We start from the raw sequence: 21,256 nt of genomic DNA on the forward strand, positions 1-21,256 counted from the left end.
GGCCTACTCCATATCCAGAGAGAATGACCCGTTAATCTCGACCCCACCAGCCAGAGGAAACAACATCCCTGCATCCAGTCCTGTCACCATTTTTAACTTTTCAATGAGGTCCCCTTTCCTTCCTCTAAATTCCAGTGAATACAGGCCCAATTGACGCAATCTCGCGTCATACAAAAATCCTGCCATCCTAGGGACCAGTCTGGTGGACCTTCCCTGTATTCCCTCTATGACAAGTATATTCTTTCTGTGGTAAGGAGACCAAAACTGCACACAATACTATAGGAAGGATGTGTTCTATGTTCTAATACTCCTTGTGTGGTCTCACCAAGGCCCTGTCCAGCTGCAGTAAGACATCTTTGCTCCTGTACTCAAATCTTCTTGCAATCAAGGCCAATATACCATTTGCCACCATGCTTGCTTTCAGTAACTGGTGTGCGAGGACACTAGGGTATCACCAACCTTAGGATTACTTCAGATTTCCAGCTTCTCGTTAGCTGACTTCTCCAGGATTGCTGGCCTATATTTAACTGGGAGCCTCTCTCTGCCCCTTTCTTTACTTCAAAGAACAATACCTTGTTCAACATCCTTTCCTTTGTCCCTTTGACATCAGTCTTGTTGGGACTCCTCTTTACACTCGCTGGTTTCTGAAACGGTCTTATTTAGCATCTGGGACTTACTTTCTGTCCCTGTACTGTATCAGAGGTTTTGTGAGAGCTGCTTTCTTCTCAGTTACCTGGTTCCAACTGAATACAAATGCTTCTAATTTTCAGCATGGGCTTCTAAGCAACAGCTTGGTTTTGTTTTAACATCTGTACTCTTACATCGTAAACCCTTAATTACAGTGCAGGTAAAGGTTAAAGTGAAACTAAAACCCATAGACTTGTAGGCACCTGTGTAACTTGAAGCTAAACTGAAGTTTTAACTCGCTCTTCGCACACAAACACAGAAACACAAATTAAGCTTAAACTTAAAACCATACCTTATTTCTAACACACAAAACAAATATAAATTATTTAAATTCTCTATTTTCTAACAAAAGGTCAAAGGCAACATGTTTTGAATTACAAAGACTGATTCACAATATTGTTTACAGCTAAATAATTATCAAACAACTCAATTCAGTTTTTTAAAAAACGGCACACAAATGCAGCTTGAGAAAATCTGAAATAATTTAAAGGAAAAAGAAAGGCTGCTAATGTCTATATGACATGAAATATGACTGAAATTTTCCTGCCCCTCCTGCCAATGGGATTATCCAGTCGTATCGATGGTGACTCCCTGTGGCATATTCCCTGGCAGCGGTGTGTATGGGGCTTGCACAACCCCATAGATATCGGCAGGACTGGAAGATTCCGCCATTACAGAGCCATCTCCACCACCAATAAATATCCCACAGGGGTGCTGGAAATTCCCACCCATGGCCTTTAATCTCTGGAATCAGAGTTCAAATCTTGCCCAATCTGCTGAGCTGACTGTCTCTTCTGACTGGGGTAAGAATACAGGGAGCTTTACAGTGAAAAGGTTAAACACTGCCGGTGCTGGAAATAAGAATATAAAAATGCTGAAAAATTACTCAGCAAATAAGGCAGCATCTATGGAGAGAAGCTAAGTTAAGGCTTCAGTTTGATGATCTTAGGTCAGAACTGCTTTATAGTGCACCTGGCTGTGCTTTAGGTGTTCAGGGTTGTTTAAAAAGAGAGGGGTTCCTTTCACCAGCACAGAAATGTTTTAAGAGAACATCACAGTTGCATGAATTTGATGAGGACTCTGACTTCTTGCTGACTTGTGAGTAGCTGCAGAAGCCACTGATTAATGTTGGCATGCTGCAGCAGCACAACTGGAGTGCCTTTTAAATTGAAGCCACTTACATATAAATTGGGATTTCAGATTACTTTGCACTGTCTCAGCGAGTTTAAATATTTAAGGGATATTTAAGGATAACATTTGTTTATCTGGCAGAACCAGAAGTTTTCTGTTTTGTTTTTATTGCTGATGTATAATTTATGTTTATTTTGAAACAGCAGAAGGGATTATTTTACGATTTTGCAATATTTCTTTGATAGTAATTTTCCAATTTTTAATCAATCATCTGGTGGCAATTCTAAACAAAAGTAAATTATTCCAAAACTGTGTAAAAAGGTTGATCTGATGGTGATCAATAATGCGAAGAAAAAAAAAAGTTATATTACCTGCTGAAAGCTGGCCTGAATCAGGTTTTCTGGGAATGCATTTCTGTGTGAAAAAAAGCATTAGTTATATGAGTTTGTCACAGAGAAGTGGATATGTGGAACTAACTCCCACCCAAAAGTAATAATGTTGTATTGACGAGTTTTTACAAAATGATTTGAATGAAGACGAGTAGTATTCACAACTGACTACGATCAGTTTAACGTACATCTGGCAATTAGAGTGAGCTATTCCTTCTTTCAACTATCTCATTATATTTCCAGTCAGCATAGATCATGACCCACTCAGTTTCCTGCTCTTGAAAAGGCCCTGTACATTTAGGACTCACAAAATCCTATGTTGGCAATGCCTATGTTATAACCTGCCCCGATCTTTTTGGCTAAGGACAATTGGTTACCCCATGATGTATTTTGGGGTCCATCAACTAAATGGAAGAACAGAAATTAACGGAGGGATAAATTTAAAGGGACCGCTCCTAAAATACAAAAGGAGCACAGCCCAAAAAGAACAAAGAGGAATGGAAACTTTGAAACATTAAATCAAAATGTGGAAACTGGGGTCGATGAAGCAATCCAATCCCTGTGGTGCCCTGTGTTGAGCATAGAGGGCTGGTTACCTCATGACTCTTTAGGAATATGAGCTCCCCCAATGAGGGAGGTCGGGCCAATCGTTAGCAGTGCAGCTGTATAAATTGAACTGGCCAGTGTGGCACTGGCTCGAGAGGGAACCAGTCGTGAGCGACTGGCCCTGTGTACATATTGTTGGAAATAAAGTTACTTTCTGTTTGACTCAACAAACTCACACTGGATTCTTCGCAGCCCTTACAAAAGTGTACCACACTGTACTTTATTCCAAGCCACTCTGGAGGATGGCATCATCAAGACATTATGTTTGAAGTGGACTCAAGATTCTGTATTAACTAACTCAATTTATTTACAGACCATAAACACAATACGCTTAGAGGCAGCGGGGAGGCCAAAGGCGAGAAATCCTAGAGCTTCTGTTGAATCAATGGAAGTATGTCAGGTAGAACCTGTACCCTAAACTTTGACTTAGCCATGATCCCCAACCCAAATTCTGGGTATAGGATTCTTTCAGTCACAGGAGCAGGTGCCTGCAACAGTACAACATGATTTTGATGTTACTTCTGGGGTGGAATTTGTTAAAAGTCAAAGGGGAGAGCTAAAAACTAAACTAAAGTGGGTGCATCAGTGAGAATTGAAAGATAATGAAAGATATAAGCCAAAAATGAAAAATAAATCTTAGAAGATTTAAAACAAAATATTAAAAGGACAGAATAAGTAAGAATTTGAGTGAATTAACTTTAGAAGGGAGGACCCCCTGAAGAAGTAAAAATAAAAAAGGGGTCGAGCAGAAGCAGAAAAAGAAGCAAGGGCCTCTTCAGAGAGGTTAACCCAAAAAAAAGGCAATAAGAGACATAAGATTCGAAGGGATGCTTGGCTTGGAAAGTGAGTCATTGCTGGTTAATGAAAAGAATGGGTTAACATTAGACCCACTGATCAGGGATCAGAATTAGATGACTGCCCTTAAATAGAGACAATATGGATGGAAACCACGGAACTAGAAATTCTAGGGCACGATTCTCCACAATTCTGCTCAAGCGTAATGAGGCTGGTGAATAGCGGGAGAGGCGGAAAACAAGAACCACACCAGGCGCCAAACAGTTGGTGATGCAACCAGCCCGCACCCGTAGGCGAAATCGGGATCTCGCCTTAGCATGGCGAGAAACCAATTATCACCACTTAAGCCCTATTTCCATACAATTAACAGGAGCGATCCCATAGCCAATGGCCTCCCGTGATTCAGCAGCCTCCCCAGAAAGTGCTCACGCTGGCGCCAATTAATACTCCTTTTTAAAAACGTGAACCTGGCAGAAGGGCTCCTGAGGGGAGACGAGGAGGTGAGTAGCCATTTTTGCTCAGAGGCAAAAAGCTCGGGAGTTCTGGGATTGTCACCCCTGTGCTCGGCGGGTGGTGGGGACACTCGACTGGGTGGTGGGGGAGCACCCTCCTCGCCATCGGAAGATAGGCGGGGGGGGGGGGGGGGGGGGGCGAGGTGCTGGGAGGGGCTACTGCGCACAGCTCCACCATGCCAACCCCTGGATCATGCGTACCCATTCCGGGGGCAATGCTTATCCTTACCCCGTCAACCACCCATAATGGCCATCGACTGCCGAGGCCTCTGGCTGTGCGGCTGAAGGCTATTGGTAATAGGGATTGGTAATCGCTATTGGTAATAGGGATTGGTAATCGCGGTTAAGTGAGCACTTCACACAACCCAAGTTGAGTTCCGTGGGCGGGCAGACCATGTAGCATGCAGGAGTCAACGCCTAGCGGTCCGATCAGACTGTGATCGCTGGACACTGTGCCTGAACACTGTGGAAGTTAGCACCACACACGCAGCAGCCAAGGGACACAGCTCCAGAGACATGTCCGAGGCCAGAGGGATGGTACGTGCATGGTCCAGGTGACCTTATGTGTGGGTATCTGGGGTACAGGGTCTGAGGTCTGTTGAGGGGGGCCCGCTGTGGGTGGGTGTGCGTGGGTAGGGCGTTCTGGGGGTGGATGCGATCAATGGGGGAATGGAGGGTGGGAGCCTTTGCTGTTTTTCAGTCCAACACCCTCTCCCAATTCCATACAGATATTGAATGGTATGGAGGGTATTTGTGACCCTGCAGAACAGGCCCTAGTGGTGCTGCTTGTAGGCCGGGCAGCCAGGCGTCGGAGCCAGTGGCAGCAGCAGCGTCTGCAGAGGCCCGAGACAGCGACCCATGCGCCAGACCCCGCACCACATCCTGAGGCCTCTGCCGCCCATCAGGCCAGGAATGGACCCAGAGGGGCAGGCCCGCGATGGCCCAGGATGTACAGGCATCACTGGGCATTCAAACAGATAACGGACAGCATGTGACGCAGGAAGATCCGCCTCAACAAGGAGATGGTACGGCAGCTTGTGGACTTGGCACCATGTGGAGGAGGAGGGCACCCACTCCCGGTGGCCGTCAAGGTCACCTCAGCCCTGAACCTTTACGCCTCTGGATCCTTCTAGGGCTCGAGTGGGGACCTATGTGGCATCTCGCAGGCAACAGCCCACAGGTGCATTCGACATGTCATGGATGCCCTGTTTGTGTAGGCGGGAAACAATATCAACTTTGACATGGACCAAGCCCAGAAGGATGCCCAGGCAGCAGGATGTTCCGCCATCTGCGGGATGCCCCTGGTCCAGTGGCTGATAGACCACAAGCACATTGTCTTGCACTCACTAGGCCATCCGGAAGTACCCTACGTTAATAGGAAGGGGTTCCACTCTCCAAACATACTGGTCGTGTGTGACCGCCACATGTGTGTACGCTTCCTAGGGTGTGTGCACAAAAGCTACATCCTGAGGCAGTCAGACATCCCAGGCATCTTCAAGGACCACCCCAGGATAGGTGGCTGGATTTTGGGAGATAAGGGGTATCTGCTGAGGACCTAGCTAATGACACCAGTATGGAGGCCGGAGACTGAAGCAGAGGCCCGATACAACAAGGTCCATGAGGCCATCCGGGCTGTCATTGAGCGGTGCATCTGACTGCACAAAATGTAGTACCGATGCCTCAACCGCTGCAGTGGGCCGCTACAGTACACCCCCCGTAGTGTCGCCCACTTTCTAGGGTCTGCTGTCCGTGGAGAGGGAGGACGGTGAGAATGATGAGGAGACATTGGACCAGAAGAAGCTGGAGGACAGGCCCAGGGATCAACTGGAGGACCAGAGGCCGCAAGATAGGCGGCAGCGGCGAGGGTCCGGCATGCCCGGAAGGCAAGGGAGGCCCTCACACTCGCCTGCTTCACATAGGATGTGGACTGGTCTGTAATCGCTACGTTAACCACCCCCACCCCCAATTTTCCACCCTCCCAGGGTATGTGTCACATCACTACAGCATGCTGGGACTGTGTCGGCAATGTCATTGGTCACTGTCAAGGGCAGGGGGGTGATGATAACCCACAGAGAGCTGAGCTCCAGTGCTCCTCAATATGTGCCAGTCTGACCCCTGCCTGTCTGCTGAATGCTCTCTCACACCCATCACGTGCACGCAGTGTGCCCAGGAGCGGGGAGATGCCTGGAGAGATGGGCCAAGGGTTCGGAGATCGGCCCGCATTGCGGAAGAAAGTGACAGAGGCATCATACTGTTTGGGTTCAAGGATTCTAATGTGTCACAGGTGTCCAACAATGCCCGACTCCCCCCTCACCACCCCCCATGCCCTCTCACTAATCCTCAATGTCCTCAGTGATCCTCAACTAAGTCCCCAGAATGCACATCGGAGGTGTAGACAACGAGCTGCTTACCACACCGATGCCGCTGGCCAGCGTTCTCCGAGGGCTATTGGGTCGGACGGCCCTGGCATACTTGGCGAGGGCACGTGCACAGCCGTGCCGCCCTGTCCCATGTACTGACTTCGCGAATCAGCCTTATCAAAGGGGTGGAACTCGGAGAAGCTGGTGGCCACCTTCCTCACTCAATGGGACATCTCCGGGTTGGCAGCCAGCACCCTCTCCTCCCGCCCGGTGCCCATAGGGCCCCGGGGTTCACCTCGGCAGGAGGGGCAGCTGGTTCGAGCCCCAGCTACTCCTGCATCATCTGGCTCTGCCAGCCCTGGCGGCTCCCCGATGCCTGCACCATGGTGTTGATGCTCTGGGCAACGCTGCGCAGTGATTAGGCCTTGCACTGCAGTGCCTCAGCCATTCCCATCTGAGAGCGGGACATGTCCAACAGAACCTCATCAAGATCACCCCGGTATTGTGTCACGCCCTCCAGCGACTTGGACATTCTGCCGAGGCTCTCAGTCATGGGCGTCACTGACTGTTCCATGCCTTGGATGCCTTCACTAATGCTACCGATGGCGTGCACCAGGCTCTCCATTGCAGTCGCCACCCTAGCATTGTTGGCCTTAGTTCCACACAAAGCCAGCGACATCTCCTCCATCCGTAGCCTCTGAGACTCCTCCAATCGGCCATGGATCTGCTGGAGTGCCGTTGACATCTCCCTCTGAAATATCCCAGCCGCTCCCTAACATCTCCATCATCTCCTGGTTAGCCTGTTCCATAGACTCAGCATCTGGATGGGACCCAGCTGGGTCCTGGGATCCAGCAAGCCTCCAGTTGCTGTCTCGCCTGGGGATTCCTGCCTCCATCTGATGTGCATCAGCAGCTGTGTGGTGTTCACCAGATTGTGCCCCGGAAGCCTGACCACAAACATTGCCCACCAAGGTGTGTGTATCTGCACTGGTGGTAGGTAGGGATGACAGCAGTGACGCATCGATCGTAGCATCCTCGGAGCTCTCTTTCGAGGTGGTCTCATGTGAGGCAAGAGATAGGGCCATCCCAGATGTGCCGGTGCCGTCGGCTCGAGGACCTGCGGGAGAATGGATACGTGGTCAGTGGGAGGGATGGATCAGTCAGTATGGCAATAACAACTCATATTTGACAGGTCCTCCGGGTGGAGCCTGATGTTTACCTCTGCGATGTGCTCCAACCTCAACATTGACGCACTGGTGACCGCTCTCTCCTCGGCCATCGCCGCCACCTCCAGGACCCGTTCCTTGAAGGTGGTGAGGATTCGTAAGTCTAGTTCCCCTCCGTTAGTCTGGGCCCTCTCCCTGCCACTGTGGAAGTGCTTCTCCTGCAGAGGGCATCATTAGCCGTACGTGTGGATCACAGTGGTTGGGGTGGGGGGTATGAAGGAAGGGTTTGGGGGGCAGTTGAAAAGATGGGGAGGGTGAAAGGAGGGTGGGGGGCCACTTGTAGAGTTGGGCGGGATGCTCCCGTGGGGGAGGAAAGGTCTCGGTGGAGGGGAGTGTAGCGGTGTTCATTCACCCATGCTGCCCGGTGTAGATCGTTGACCTTGCAACACTGGAGGCCAGTCCTCCTGGCTACACTTCCCAAGCTGACAGTCGCCACCACTTCATCCTAGTTGCCACTGGGCTGCAATGTGGCTAACCCTGCAGGACCCTCGGGGAAACAGGACATCTCTCCTGGCTTCCACTGTACTAGAAGCTTCCCCAGGTCCGCGTCTCCAAATCTTGAGGCAAGTCTTCTTGGCGCCATGGCTGCCAGCTGAGTGGAGTGGGCTGTGCAAGTGCTCGACCTTGTTAGCGAGGGGCTATTGAGGGTGGTCCAGGCGAATCGGCTGGTGTGCCTTTATTTATGGCGGGAAGCCCGTGGTGCATCGTTAAGTGGACTAATTAACGTTGAATAGCGTTCCCGGCCTTGCTGGGCTGAGCACAGGGAAGCTTGAGGCAGTTTCCGCTCGCTACCACACTTAGAAATCTTTCTGCTGAATTGCGCCCTATATGAATTAAGATTATCCAAAGTACAAATGTCTCTAACGTTGTCCAAGAACAATAGGTACCAGACACTGACAATAAATCTGAAGGGAAACAAAGCACCGGAAGAAAAAGTAGCTAGAAGGTGCAGCCTGAAAGTTACAGCTACATTATAGTTGTATGGGACATCAGGAAAGTTGACAGCCAAATTTATCACAAGAAAAATATCACAGAATACCAAATTATCAGGTTGAATGTGGCGCTGTACATATTGGGGAAAGTTGAAAAGAGATAACTCAGTGGTGATAATTCATGTGTGAATAAATGACGTAATACGGGTTTTAAATTCACTCACATGAGTGCAAATAAAGGAATATGAAATAATGTTTGTAGGATGTAAGTGACTGGAGGGTGTTGTAAAAATTTCTATGTGACTCATAAATGACTGCCAATTCTCATTAACCAGTTAAGGATGAAGAGATGCCAAAGTAATATTGAAGATGAAATTGAGGATCATTTGAAGTAGATTAGAGTGGGAGGGCAAGGAGGAAGTGCTTTTCCAAATGAAACTAAGGCAGAGTAAGAGAGGTCATCAACAAATGAGCAATATCACAGAAACTCAGAGATACATGTCTGGGACAAGAAGAGAAAGCAATAGCAATGATAGATATGAGAACATAATTCTTAATTAGGCATTTCAATCAACCTTTTATAAATTGGGGAAAGTCAAGTTGTTTGGAATTAGTCAGGAAACATGGGGTGTTCAGCGGTGCAGCGATGAGAAAACGCCTGCTATTCAACGGCACTTTACGTTTTCTTTGGCCTTGGGGAGGAACTCCCCATTGAGGCCACTGTTTCAGACATTTCCTGCACTGACGAGCTTAGTTAGGAAATTCAGGATTGATTGCACAAAGTTATTTTTCCCACAATGTGTGAACAACTTGGAGGAGCAATGGAAGTGAGATCCCAGGAATAATTCTGTAAGTGGGGGACTTTGGCAGCATCTTGGATAGATGATAGGTCACATGGTCATGCTGATTTAAAATTATTTCACGATCTGCTGAACAATGAAACATACACTGAAGGCATTGGTATCTTGGAACAAAACTCTGCTGGTCGGATGTAGCGAATCAGAGGCAGGTGGAGTCAAAATGGGCAACGTTCAAACTTTATATTTACTTTCATATGAGACATAAAGCCCTCAATACAACACCAGTTGATCCCTGTGTGATTGGAAACCATTTATTATTGCACTTCGGAGGTCTATAGCAGTTCCCTGCAGACATAAATACCACTGGGTCAAACTGAGAATCCAACGGAATAGGTTACTGGAGTAGCTTTGGAATGACCCAGACACAGTCCCAGATTCCTACCAGGATTTGAGAATTGGTTTCAGAAATTACCACTGTACTGATGGAATTTGTTGTCATTATAGTGATGGGAGGTTGATCTCATTTCCCAACCTCCATGTTGTATTCATGAAGGGAGGCTTTTCTGCTTCCGTTTTTAGGGAGCTGGATCGGTGGCGAAAGTGGGAGGTCCCGAGGTTCACGCCAGTGGAATTGACTATTCCAATTGTCTCCACCACCATGCCAAAGCTGCAACGGGAATCCCAACATTGAACATCAGGATCTCCATTTGAATACATTTTAATATAATTATCAGACCTTTACTCCTAATAGTTTCTGCCCCCAGCCCACCATTAGATTGACCATTCACGTTGGTGTGACATGACATGAACACCACAACGTGCACCTGGTGAGCAAAACCCTCCAGAGGTGCGCAGGTGAGTACCTTGTTAGCGGGAGGGAAGAGTGTCATGATCGGGCAATACTCCGGCACTGTCCACACACTAAGCCCAGGATTGCCTGGACACTTATCCCGAGCATTGCCAAGACTATCCCCAGGCATTGCCCCTGGCACTTCCCCCTGGCAGTGTCAGGGCACAGTGCGGGGAAGTGGTTGCATGGGGAGGGGGTTCTGTGGGAAGGAGTGGGTGTTCATTGGAGTGGGGGGTGGGGGTGGAAGCTGTTGGGGCTGTGGGGGATGGGGTGTTCTGTGGAGGGGGTGTGAATATTCAGTGGGATGTTGGGCATGGGGGGGTTCCATTTTTTTTATCTTTACATTTTATCTTTACAACACAAGTTGCTGGCAGGACAGGTTCATTGATGGACGGCTCCACCTTTGTAACATTGTGGGACTCGCCCCTTGGAATTTTTTTTTTCAGTCCCTAGCAATACAATGGAGGAAGCCACCATTGAGGCCGAAGACTTCCGCACCATTTTCCAACTTGCTGCCACACTCTGCAAAAATGTGAGACCATTTTATCCATGGTCCCATTTTAAGTTTTACCCCAAACAATTTGTTTCTTTTAATCTTTACAAACTTCACTCTACTCATGTGCTCAGACTCTTGTTTATAAACATCGTTCAGCCTCACATATAGTTTTGTTTCAATAAAGTCGCTTTGTTGCCACAATTTTTGATGCAATCGTGCTTTCTTTCTATTTCTACATCAGAGGTTTAATTGTCCCATTAGCCTTTGATTTACGTGGAATTCATTTTGAATTCTGGTAAAAGTAAGAGGTGCTTGTTAATGGTCTAATGCTTCCTTTGACAGTTCCATTTCCAGGCTCAATGATCCAGAAGACAGTCTTCTCACCCTGATCCAAAAACACCTTCCTAATTTAGTTAACACATTAATATCTTAACCTGAAGGAAAAAAACATCTTCTGAAAACAAGAAACGTTTTCATTTAGATTGCCATTAAAGTTTCAGATTGTATTTGTGAAGAGCACTAAATAGTATTATATATTAATACACAAAACCAATATTGCCTCTATCTACCGATATATATAGGCCGTAATTTAATGGGAAATGTTCTAAGTGCCGTATTAAGCAAGGATTCCCACGAGCCCTTCGACGGTCGGGTTGGCAAGACCATGTCCCATATCTAGCATTAATTGGAGTCGCAAATGATACCCCGCGGGTTTCTTTAAGGAATCGGCTATTCCACAAGCCTATTCGTCTGGACCCTCGCCCCGGCAGCTTTTCGCTAACGGGGGGGGGCACATAAACGTTGCCTCCACGCGTCAGTCACCACACAGACATGCCACCATGTAGGATAGCATCATGCTTCAGGGATGCCGACCTGGCCAGGCTGCTGGGTGCCGTGAACGCTGGACGGGACATCCTTTTCCCCTGAGGGGGTCGGAGGACTAGCACCAGGGCCGCCTATGCCACCTGGGCATCAGTGGCTTTCAGTGCGGCCAACCTGACTAAGAGGACCATTTTGCAATGTAGGAAGAAGATCAATAGGCCGTACCAGTAAGTTGACACTGGCCCTTTCTGGTATCAGTCATGCCTGTCACTACCTTGAGCCCCCCCCACCCCTGATATGTCATCGTCTGTCACCGCAACTGCACCCACCGCCCCCAGCATAACACCGCACCCGTACCCCAGTACATCCTGGCATCCATCAGCATCACCCCTCCATTCCCAGGAGCAGTGCCTGAACCTGCCACAGATACCCCCTGATGCACCAAGTGTACGGCTCACAATGCCCTCTCATTATCCCCGCAGGAGAAGCTGGCCCCTATCAGGCGGGAGAGGGGCAAACGAGCAGCGGGGTGCCGGACATCCTAACCCCCCCATGAGAAACGGGCCTTGGAATTTGCTGGGGCAGCAAGGGACAGATTGATTAGTGAAGTCGAGCTTGGTCTGTGCCGCAGAGGTGGTCCTCCCACTCAGATGACCTGTCTGCATTAAGTAGTGCATGTCGAGGAAAAATGACCGTTCCCTCTCACGGACCACATGTTTATTCTCCTGCAGGAACTCCACCTGATGGGGGCAGGCCATCCAGGGTGTCCCACACCGCCCAGACACCCAAGAGACCACCTGGAAGAAAACTCCGAGAAGAACACTGTCGATGCAGCACAGCTGTCACCGTCACCCTCCACCAGAGCAAAGACACACACCTTGGTGGGCAACATTAGTGGAGAGGCCTCTAGGGTACAATGTGGTGAGTATCACGCAGCTGCTGATGCACATCATGTGGAGACAGGAACATCGAAGGGAGTCAGCAGTCGGAGGTCTGCTGGATGCCAGTGCTCAGCTGCGTCACAGTCAGATATCAAGCCTCTGGATCAGGTTATCCCAGAGCTGATGCAGACGTTAGGGTACAGCGGGGAGATTCAGAAGTGGATGTCAGCGACACTCCAGTGGGTCCACAGTGATTTGAGAGGTCCCAAAGGGCGCAGGAGATGTCGCCTCCAATATGTGGCACCGAAGCCAAAACAGCTAGGGTGGTAGCTGCAGTGGAAAAACTGCAGCACGACATCAGCACCATGCGTGGTGGTGTCCAAGGCATAGCTCAGTCAATGACAACCATGGCTGAGGGCCTCGACAGTTTGTCCCAGTCTCAGGTTGACGTCGCCGACACAATGCCGAGCATGTCCCAGTCACTAAGGGACATGTCTCAGGTGCAGGTGGACATTGTCGGGGCACTGCAGAGTATGGCCCAGTTACTGAGGGTGCATTGCTGAGGACGCCGACACCATGGTGCAGACAATGGGGAAGCGCCAGAGCCAGCAGGGCTGGATGATGCAGAGGCGCTGGAGATCACTGCAGTCGCCTCTCTCCCATGGAGATGCACAGGGCCCCACCCACACCGACAGGGAGGAGGGAACACTGGGGTGGAGGGTGGCATCATTGGTAAATAAGGACAACGGGGCTTTCAACTGTACACCACTAACACTTTACACCTGGTACATGTGAAACCTCTATCACATTATTCCACACAGTAGACTGGGTTACACCACCACACCCTGTTGCTCTCTGCCCCAACCCCCTCACTAATGCACAAACTAACCCTGTGTTTGCAGGCTGATTCTCAGTAGCGTGCCCCAATCTCTGTGTGCTTTACTGTTGGCTGCTCCCTCTATGGTGTTGACACCTCCAGGGTTTAGGCAAAGTGTCAAGGCCTCAGTTTGATTGGAATGTGATGCAATAATCATCGTCTGAGACATGGCAGGTGTTTCCATGGAATTCCACTCGAAAGTTGCGAAGTGCTCACCTACCTAACAATGCCAACTCCTTATTAGCAATAGCGTTCAGCTGTGCGACCAGAGGCTGCTCACAGTCAGAGGGGGTCAAAGTGACCTCCCGCATACAGCCAGGACCAGGGGTCTATCCTAGATGTGTGTGGTGGAACAGACAGGCAACTGCTGTGTAATTGACCCTGTTATGGGTGCACACATATTCAGAGTTTGGTCCCCCACCCCCCAGCTCAGGGGCGAGCCATGACCGATGTCACCCTGCCCCTCCCCGAACAAACCCGACCAGTCCCCCTCCGGGGGGCTCTGCCAACCCCCCCCCCCCCCTCCCCCTTCTGATTCTGAGATGGCAACGCATCTCCTACAGTCCCCTCAACAGCCATTGTGCAAGGTTCCGGTTTTTAAATTGGTATACTAATCGACACTGGATTGATGTCCCGCTGGGGAGCTGGTTAGATCCCAGGAGGCAGTTAGGGCCAGTGTCTCGTTAATGAGATGGAGATTGTCCTTAATTGGTGATTAAATGCTCGGATTCTCGCACAGTTGCGACACGGTTGTTAGATTGTGCCTGTGTGACAATCCTGTGGAATTTCTCAAAAACATGATGATGACTTCAGCGTTAGGCAGTTGTTGACTGTGGAAGGCAGCAAACCAGGGCTGAATGGTAGAGAGGAGAGAAGGATGGCTATTGCAGAATTTTATTTGGTGGATTTGGGAAATTAAAGTATATTTATGCAGAATACTTCCTCAAAAGATTAACCATCTAAAGTTGCCACAGTCCCACATGAATATAGGCTGCTTTCCCCTTTGAGGATCACCACACCTCTGCTGAGGGGCAAGATTGAGAAGGTCGACCTTCATAAATAACCACCGGGACTGCTCTCGGGTGCTCAAATACTTCAGCTTGGATTGATGGCAGCCAATTTTATGTCTATTTCATAATGTTGGCATCGTATTGATTAAATCACCTGCTGATGTTACAGCATTTTTAGCATAAAACATATGCCGATTCAATAAAAGAAAATGTCAATGTACAACTTCTGGATACCGATAAGTATAATTAAATAAAGACACATGCAATTTGTTAAAAGCCAATCTATTAAAAAGTGCTGTGGGATGCTCAGTCAGCGGGATCCTCCGATTTACCGGCAGTGCACCCATGCCCGCTGGTTTCCCAATGCGATGGGATGGAAACAATGGGAAACCCCATTGGCTGACTGCGGGAATGGAGAATCACGTAGCTTGAGGGGGTGACCCGCGCTGGAAAACCAGGCTTGCAGGACGGAGAATCCCGCCCATGATATTTGTGAGTTCTGATGTGACACCTTTGCATGTGGTGTGATGGAGTGGTGTGATTAAGCTGTGCTCACACAAAATGAGGGTATTGATTGCTCACCTCCTCCTTCTCAAGGGCAATTAGGGATGGGCAATAAGTGCTGGCCTCTTCAGCGATGCCCATATCCCGTGAACGAATAAATAAAAAAACACACTGCTAAGTGATTTACTCACCGAAGGAGATCAAACATGGCATCTATAGTGGTGATCTGTGGTAAATTTCCATGCCTGCGAATGGAGTCAGCGCTTTGGGAGACACCAGGTTGGATGGCCATCACCAACACAATTCCTTATTCAAACAAAATATATATTTTGTATATGAGGTCTACATTTAAGCTTTGTTCAGTAAATTAATGTTGATGGACTGAAGTGAATACACCATTTAATTATGTATTAAACACAAAACTCATGATTTAATGTCAGTAATGAACTACAAGGCATGCCTATATCCATGCTTTGCCGTGGGAGCAGATACTTAGCAGGCTGAGTTACCTTGTGCTCGAATAATCACCGGGCAGCAAGACTAAATCTATAGGAAGTTGTTATTCCCTTCAGAATTATTTTTGAACACATTTACAATGCTGCTTCACAGTAAGACTGAAATACTGAATTTTGGAATTAAAACAATAGAAGATTCATTGGTATATGTAATATTATTTAGCATAATTTATTACCTAGAACTACAGCGGTTATTGTGGTTGAAAAGTAATATATTACAGCCCGTGCTCCAATTTTCTTGGAGACACCTGAATCCAACGTGGCAACTCCTGTGGAGAAAAGTTCAGGAACTTTGTTAGCACAACCCAAGACTTAAATTTGGTGCAAAGATATCTTAAATGAGCTATCAGTTAACTACTTAAAGTATGCAAAAGCATTTCTGTTGCCTATTACTTTTTAGTGCTCCAATGTATTGCGCCACTCGTTCATTGTGTAGACCTCTTAAAATAATAACTTGCTGGTTCTTTTGTATATAATACATTAAAGGAAGAACTTGCATTTGTATAATGTTTTTCATCACCTCAGGACATTACAAAATGCTTCATAGTCACAGTAATCACTGTTGTACTTTTCAAAACAAATTTGCATGCAACCAGGTCCTACAGGTCCCAGCATTAAGATGATTAACCTGATCACTTGTATTTTTGATGTTGGTTGAGATACATGTTTTTTAGGATGTCAGATGAATTTGCATGCTCTTCCTTCAAGAGTGTTCTGGGATCTTTTAAATGCACCTGAGAGGACTGACAGTTCCTTAGTTTAATATATAATCTGAAATTAGAACCTCCAACAGCATATAACTCCCTCCATTCAGAGATTATTTCCTCGGGTGGATGTAGCTGTTACAAGGGGGCATAACTATAAGGTTCAGGGTGGGAGATATAGGAGGGATGTCCGAGGTAGGTTCTTTACTCAGAGAGTAATTAGGGTGTGGAATGGACTGCCTGCTGTGATAGTGGAGTCGGACACTTTAGGAACTTTCAAGCGGTTATTGGATTGCCACATGGAGCACACCAGAATGACAGGGAGTGGGATAGCTTGATCTTGGTTTCAGACAAGGCTTGGCACAACATTGAGGGCCGAAGGGCCTGTTCTGTGCTGTCCTGTTCTATGTTCAATACTGCCGGAAAGTGTTATTTTAGATTAAACATCAGGGTAAGAGTACAATGAAGTCTGGAGAGGGCTTTAAAATAATTGCAGCATTAGAATGATAATTTATTCATATGTCATCAACACCATTGTTGCGTTTGGTTTCACTCTTACTCCTGCACCACTGGTTTGTGAGTTCAAGCTGTTCTCCAGAACTTTAACACCAATATAGTTTAACAAGTCAGTGCAGTACACAAGCTAGTTCAGATAAGAAAATAAATTGACACTAAAGTGACTGTTTCAATGGTCCAAAGAAAAAGTGCCCTGGTGTTCTGGTGAACATTCAACCAATACCATCAAACACAGGGCAGCGACCAATGTATCTCATTGCTGTTTGTGGCGTCTTGTTGCATGCAGATATTTGCTCTGGCCACTGACTGTGCATTGTTTCATTTTATGTGAAATCCCTTACATTGAATTACCTTGCAATCACAACATGGAAGCTGTGTTGACAGGTATTTCCTGTATACCCATCTTTTGCTCTTGTCATTTCTCTTTCCTTAAGTCACCCACAATATCTATAAATAAACATGCTGGGTTTCAGTCATTAACTCAGGCCATGCAATCCACAACTTCACAAAGTTCTGTGCAAAAATGATTTTCCCACTCCCTATCCTAAATCCTTTAAATTTAATCTAACATTTTATTCTAGACCCCTCAACCATTCAAAACAATTTGGATCTGTTTCTATCTATTATGTTCTATCACTTGATCATTGTAAACACCTCTATTAAATCATACATTATAGATGCCCTACAGTGCAGAAGGAGGCCATTCAGCACATCGAGTCGGCACCGACCCTTCGAATGCGCACTCTACCCTTGTCCACTTCCCCGGCCACACCCAATCCCCATAACCTAGCCGGCACATCCCTGGACACTAAGGGGCAATTTAATCATGGCAATCCACCTAAACCGCACATCTTTGGACTGTGGGAGGAAACCGGAGCACCCAGGGGAAACCCACACAGACAAGAGGAGAACGTACAAACTTAACACACGACAGTGACCCAAGGCCGAAATTGAACCCGGGTCCCTGGCACTCTGAGGGAGCAGTGCTAAGTACTGTGCCACCTGCTGCCCCAGTATTATCGAGTAACTCCCTCAGTTCTGTCAAGTATGGCCCTTGGGGCATTTCAGATAAAGGACAAGGCGCTGTTTAAATGCTTTTATTTTGAATGTCACTTTATGCAATCCATACCTATTAAGGGAATAATCTGTCTAATGTGTAATTTACTTTTCAGAAGTCCTCATGTCAGGCATTCACAGTAAATATAAGTAAGAATTTTATGATTATTACTTAGAATTAATCTTGCTCAATTCTTTGCAATTTTAATGGAAGATAAGCTACATAACAATAGTTGGGTGGGTTAAATTGTGTTCGGAGACTCAACAAATGCTATTCATATAAAGTTCCTTTGTGCACTATTTTACATTAAGGGGATTGGCAAATGTTTTTTTAATTACATAGACATACTTCAGATCAACACAGTAGATTTTTAGCTTTTTAAAATTTGTTCATTCACGGGATGTTGGTGTCGCTGGCTAGATCAGTATTGCCCATCCTTAATTGTCCTGGAATTACCCTTTGTAATTCTGGAATTGTGAATTGGCCCCGCATATATATAGCATCTGCCACTGAATTCAACAGAAATGAAACATGATAAGTTTCTGTAACTGAAAGCTGTTTGTAATGGTATTTTTTAAGTGTGGATCAGTAGATCATTTATCATAAATATTGTCAACTTCATTCCAATTAACACACATTGAAATAAAAATCGAAGATTCCACGAGTCAATCTCTCTGATTTCAGTACACTCATTCCGTTGAGTAAAAGATTATTTACCTGTAATTATACTGGAGACAATTAAAGGTAAAATGATCATCTTCAGCATTCTCATCAGGAGTTCTCCTGGAAATCCAAAGTAGTATTTGCCTAGGCTTGTCAAAGTAGTATATTCTCGCACCAGAAACCCTGTCACAATACCTGGAAAAGTAGAATATTATTAACGACAGCATCCGAGAATCTTTATCACTTCGAGAGACATTTGAAACCTGTCACATAATGGGACTTCTGACCATTTTCTACTCCACTGGAAGAACTTGGGGATTGATCTGTGTCAAAATATGGTGGTGCAAAGCAAAGGAAATTCACCAAGTTTGTTTAAAATGAAAGGGAATTAGATTTGCATTAAAGCTAAACATGATTGTCTGAGAATTGGATGCATCTCACAGTCTATTTCAAATGAGGGTCTATTGTATTTTTCCAGGTCTATGAGCCAAAACCTGTGGAATGTTAAACATCTTACCTCATAAAACCAAATGGTGCTAATTATTGAAGTGAGGACAATCTCAGTTATGCATAAACCATGTGAGTAATGTTTAACTGATTGTTGGAGCACGGAATCGGCATTGGGGCTCAGATGCTGAAATTGAAAATATTTTCCTTTCCATTGTTTTGATGTTGCAGCTTATTTCCCCTATTCCTCTGCTTCCTTGGAGTGGAATTGACGGAAAATAAGTTTGGGGCCTATATTAAACAAAGAACTTGAAAGCATTTTTCTGGAGCTGAAGCTAAAATGCAGAAGGTCAGAATTTGCAGCTAGAAATTATCTAAAGCTCACAATTCGCTCACAAATACAGTTTTGCCGTTCCTATTCTTGTGGAGAGAAATTAAATTGAGCGAAGTAAGTATGGTTTACTTTGACTATGTTACTTTTTATGCTTAATTATTTTCTGTTAAAATGAGCAGCTTAATGCTTCGTATCTGGCTGCTGCATTTTAAGTGTGGATCAGTGGATCATTTATCATAAATATTGTAAACTTCATTCCAATTAACACATTGAAATAAAAATCGAAGATTCCACGAGTCAATCTCTCTGGTTTCACAAAGGAAATCATCAAGGCTGCTTTCAAAAACATTGGGCATGTGTACAAGGGCACATGCAAAAAAGCACAACATCCAGTCAGATCGCAAGGAGGTCATTATTATTACATCCCTGCTTTAGACTATTGTAGAATTAGATATTGTGCGCATGGGCTGGTATAAATTGTGTGATATTAATAATATCACATTAATACTGTTTTTTCATTTGTTTTACAGCATGCTGGTCGATGATATGTAGTACATTGCCATATCCAGGAGTAATGTCATTTCTCCTGAATTGTGTGCTGTGAGTGAAGGAGACACATTAATTCTCAGCCCTCTGCCATCTAGACAAGCCTTGTGTTAAAAACCTGCATTTCATGTTTGATTAAAAATCAATTAATATAAATATCCTTTCATCTCCCCAGCTGGCGCATGCACATCTTTGGAATTATTCCAAGATATAGGGAGAAAAACAAAGAGATGACAAAGATATTTTGAGATGTCTGCCAAAAGGATACAGACTGCATTGTTAGAATACAAGAGATCCGTTAACTGCACTGCACTGTAAATTCTATGATTCTATGAACCAGACCACAAGCTATACCCTAAACCTGCAGGAAACATACATTTGATGGAATTCCTCCAATTTTATCTCTGACAGTGTCTTGCTCCTCCAAGTCTGCTATCTTTCTGACAGTGATTTTCATTTCAATCTCAAAGTTCATAAACTATAACCAATAATAACAACTTGCATTTATATAACACCTCTATAGTAGTAGAGCATATATTATCTGGTCATTCATCCATCTATTGTTTGCAGGACCTTACTGTACACAGCTTACTATACACAGCAAAATTATCCAATGGTTATCAATAGTTACTAAATAAAAATGCAAATGCTTCTCTTAATTAGAAGTTGAAAAGATAATTCTCACAATACATAGAATTTTACAGTGCAGAAGGAGGCCATTCGGCCCATCGAGTCTGCACCGGCTCTTGGAAGGAGCACCCTACCCCCTACCCAAGGTCAACAACTAAAGCTTTTTTCGAGGAATATCAGTTATTTTTGTTATGCGGGTTTATATCAAAAAGCACGGCTTTAGCCAATATGCTTTAATCCACTAGTTTAGCTTGTATCCAAGTCCAGGTCTCGCTTCTTTTTTTATTGTTAGCCATTCGGAGATGTAGGAATCGCTGGCAAGCATACGTGCCCTTGAGAAAATGGTGATGAGTCAAATTCACCGTAATCCACGAGGTGCAGGTACATCTCCAATGCTGCTGAGCATGGAGTTCCAAGATGTTGATGATGGGGAATTCGGCAATGATAATGCTTTTAAAAGTCATGGGAAGATAATTAGAATCTGGCTGGAGAGCACTGATTCATCAAGCTGAAGGAGGGCTGTATGTGGTAATCAGTAGGAAATTTCCTTGCCATGTTTTACCTGATGCCATGAGGCTTCATGGGGTCCAGTCAATGTTGAGGATTCCAAGGGTCACTACCACGCAACTGTATATATCGCTGCGCTGTCACCTCTGGTGGGTTTGTGAAATGATGCTGTGTTCACGCAGATTATCATTCTTGAAAATTCTTAAAGCAAATTATTAAATCTCAGTATTTTTCTTTTTCTGTTTTCCCTGTAGCTGCTCAATTATTGAATATTGCGGGTGCAATCTCACAACCGTGCTGCACTGGGTGTGAATCCGAGTGAGCCGGATAGATCACAGGAGAGGCCAAAATCAGGAACCGCGCTGGGTGCCGATCAATTTCTGATCTAAACGCCCCTGCTCCCGTTGGTGAGATCTGAAACCCACCGCAATGTGGTGAGAAACCAATAATCACCAATCA

The 21,256-nt window shown here is 46.0% G+C and overlaps 1 protein-coding gene across 1 annotated transcript in view; it reads right to left on the minus strand.

Moving 5' to 3' along the window:
• Positions 1-21,256, minus strand: part of slc1a1 (solute carrier family 1 member 1) — a 96,958-nt gene that overhangs the window by 53,771 nt on the left and 21,931 nt on the right. The window contains exons 2-5 of the mRNA XM_038804653.1: positions 18,388-18,528; positions 15,570-15,662; positions 15,070-15,184; positions 2,190-2,232 (exon numbers count right to left, since the gene is read on the minus strand). Coding sequence (XP_038660581.1) covers positions 2,190-2,232; positions 15,070-15,184; positions 15,570-15,662; positions 18,388-18,528 — 392 coding nt within the window. The remainder of the gene's footprint in view (positions 1-2,189; positions 2,233-15,069; positions 15,185-15,569; positions 15,663-18,387; positions 18,529-21,256) is intronic.

This window comes from Scyliorhinus canicula, chromosome 8, assembly GCF_902713615.1.
Source record: "Scyliorhinus canicula chromosome 8, sScyCan1.1, whole genome shotgun sequence".
Taxonomy (NCBI): Eukaryota; Metazoa; Chordata; class Chondrichthyes; order Carcharhiniformes; family Scyliorhinidae; genus Scyliorhinus; species Scyliorhinus canicula.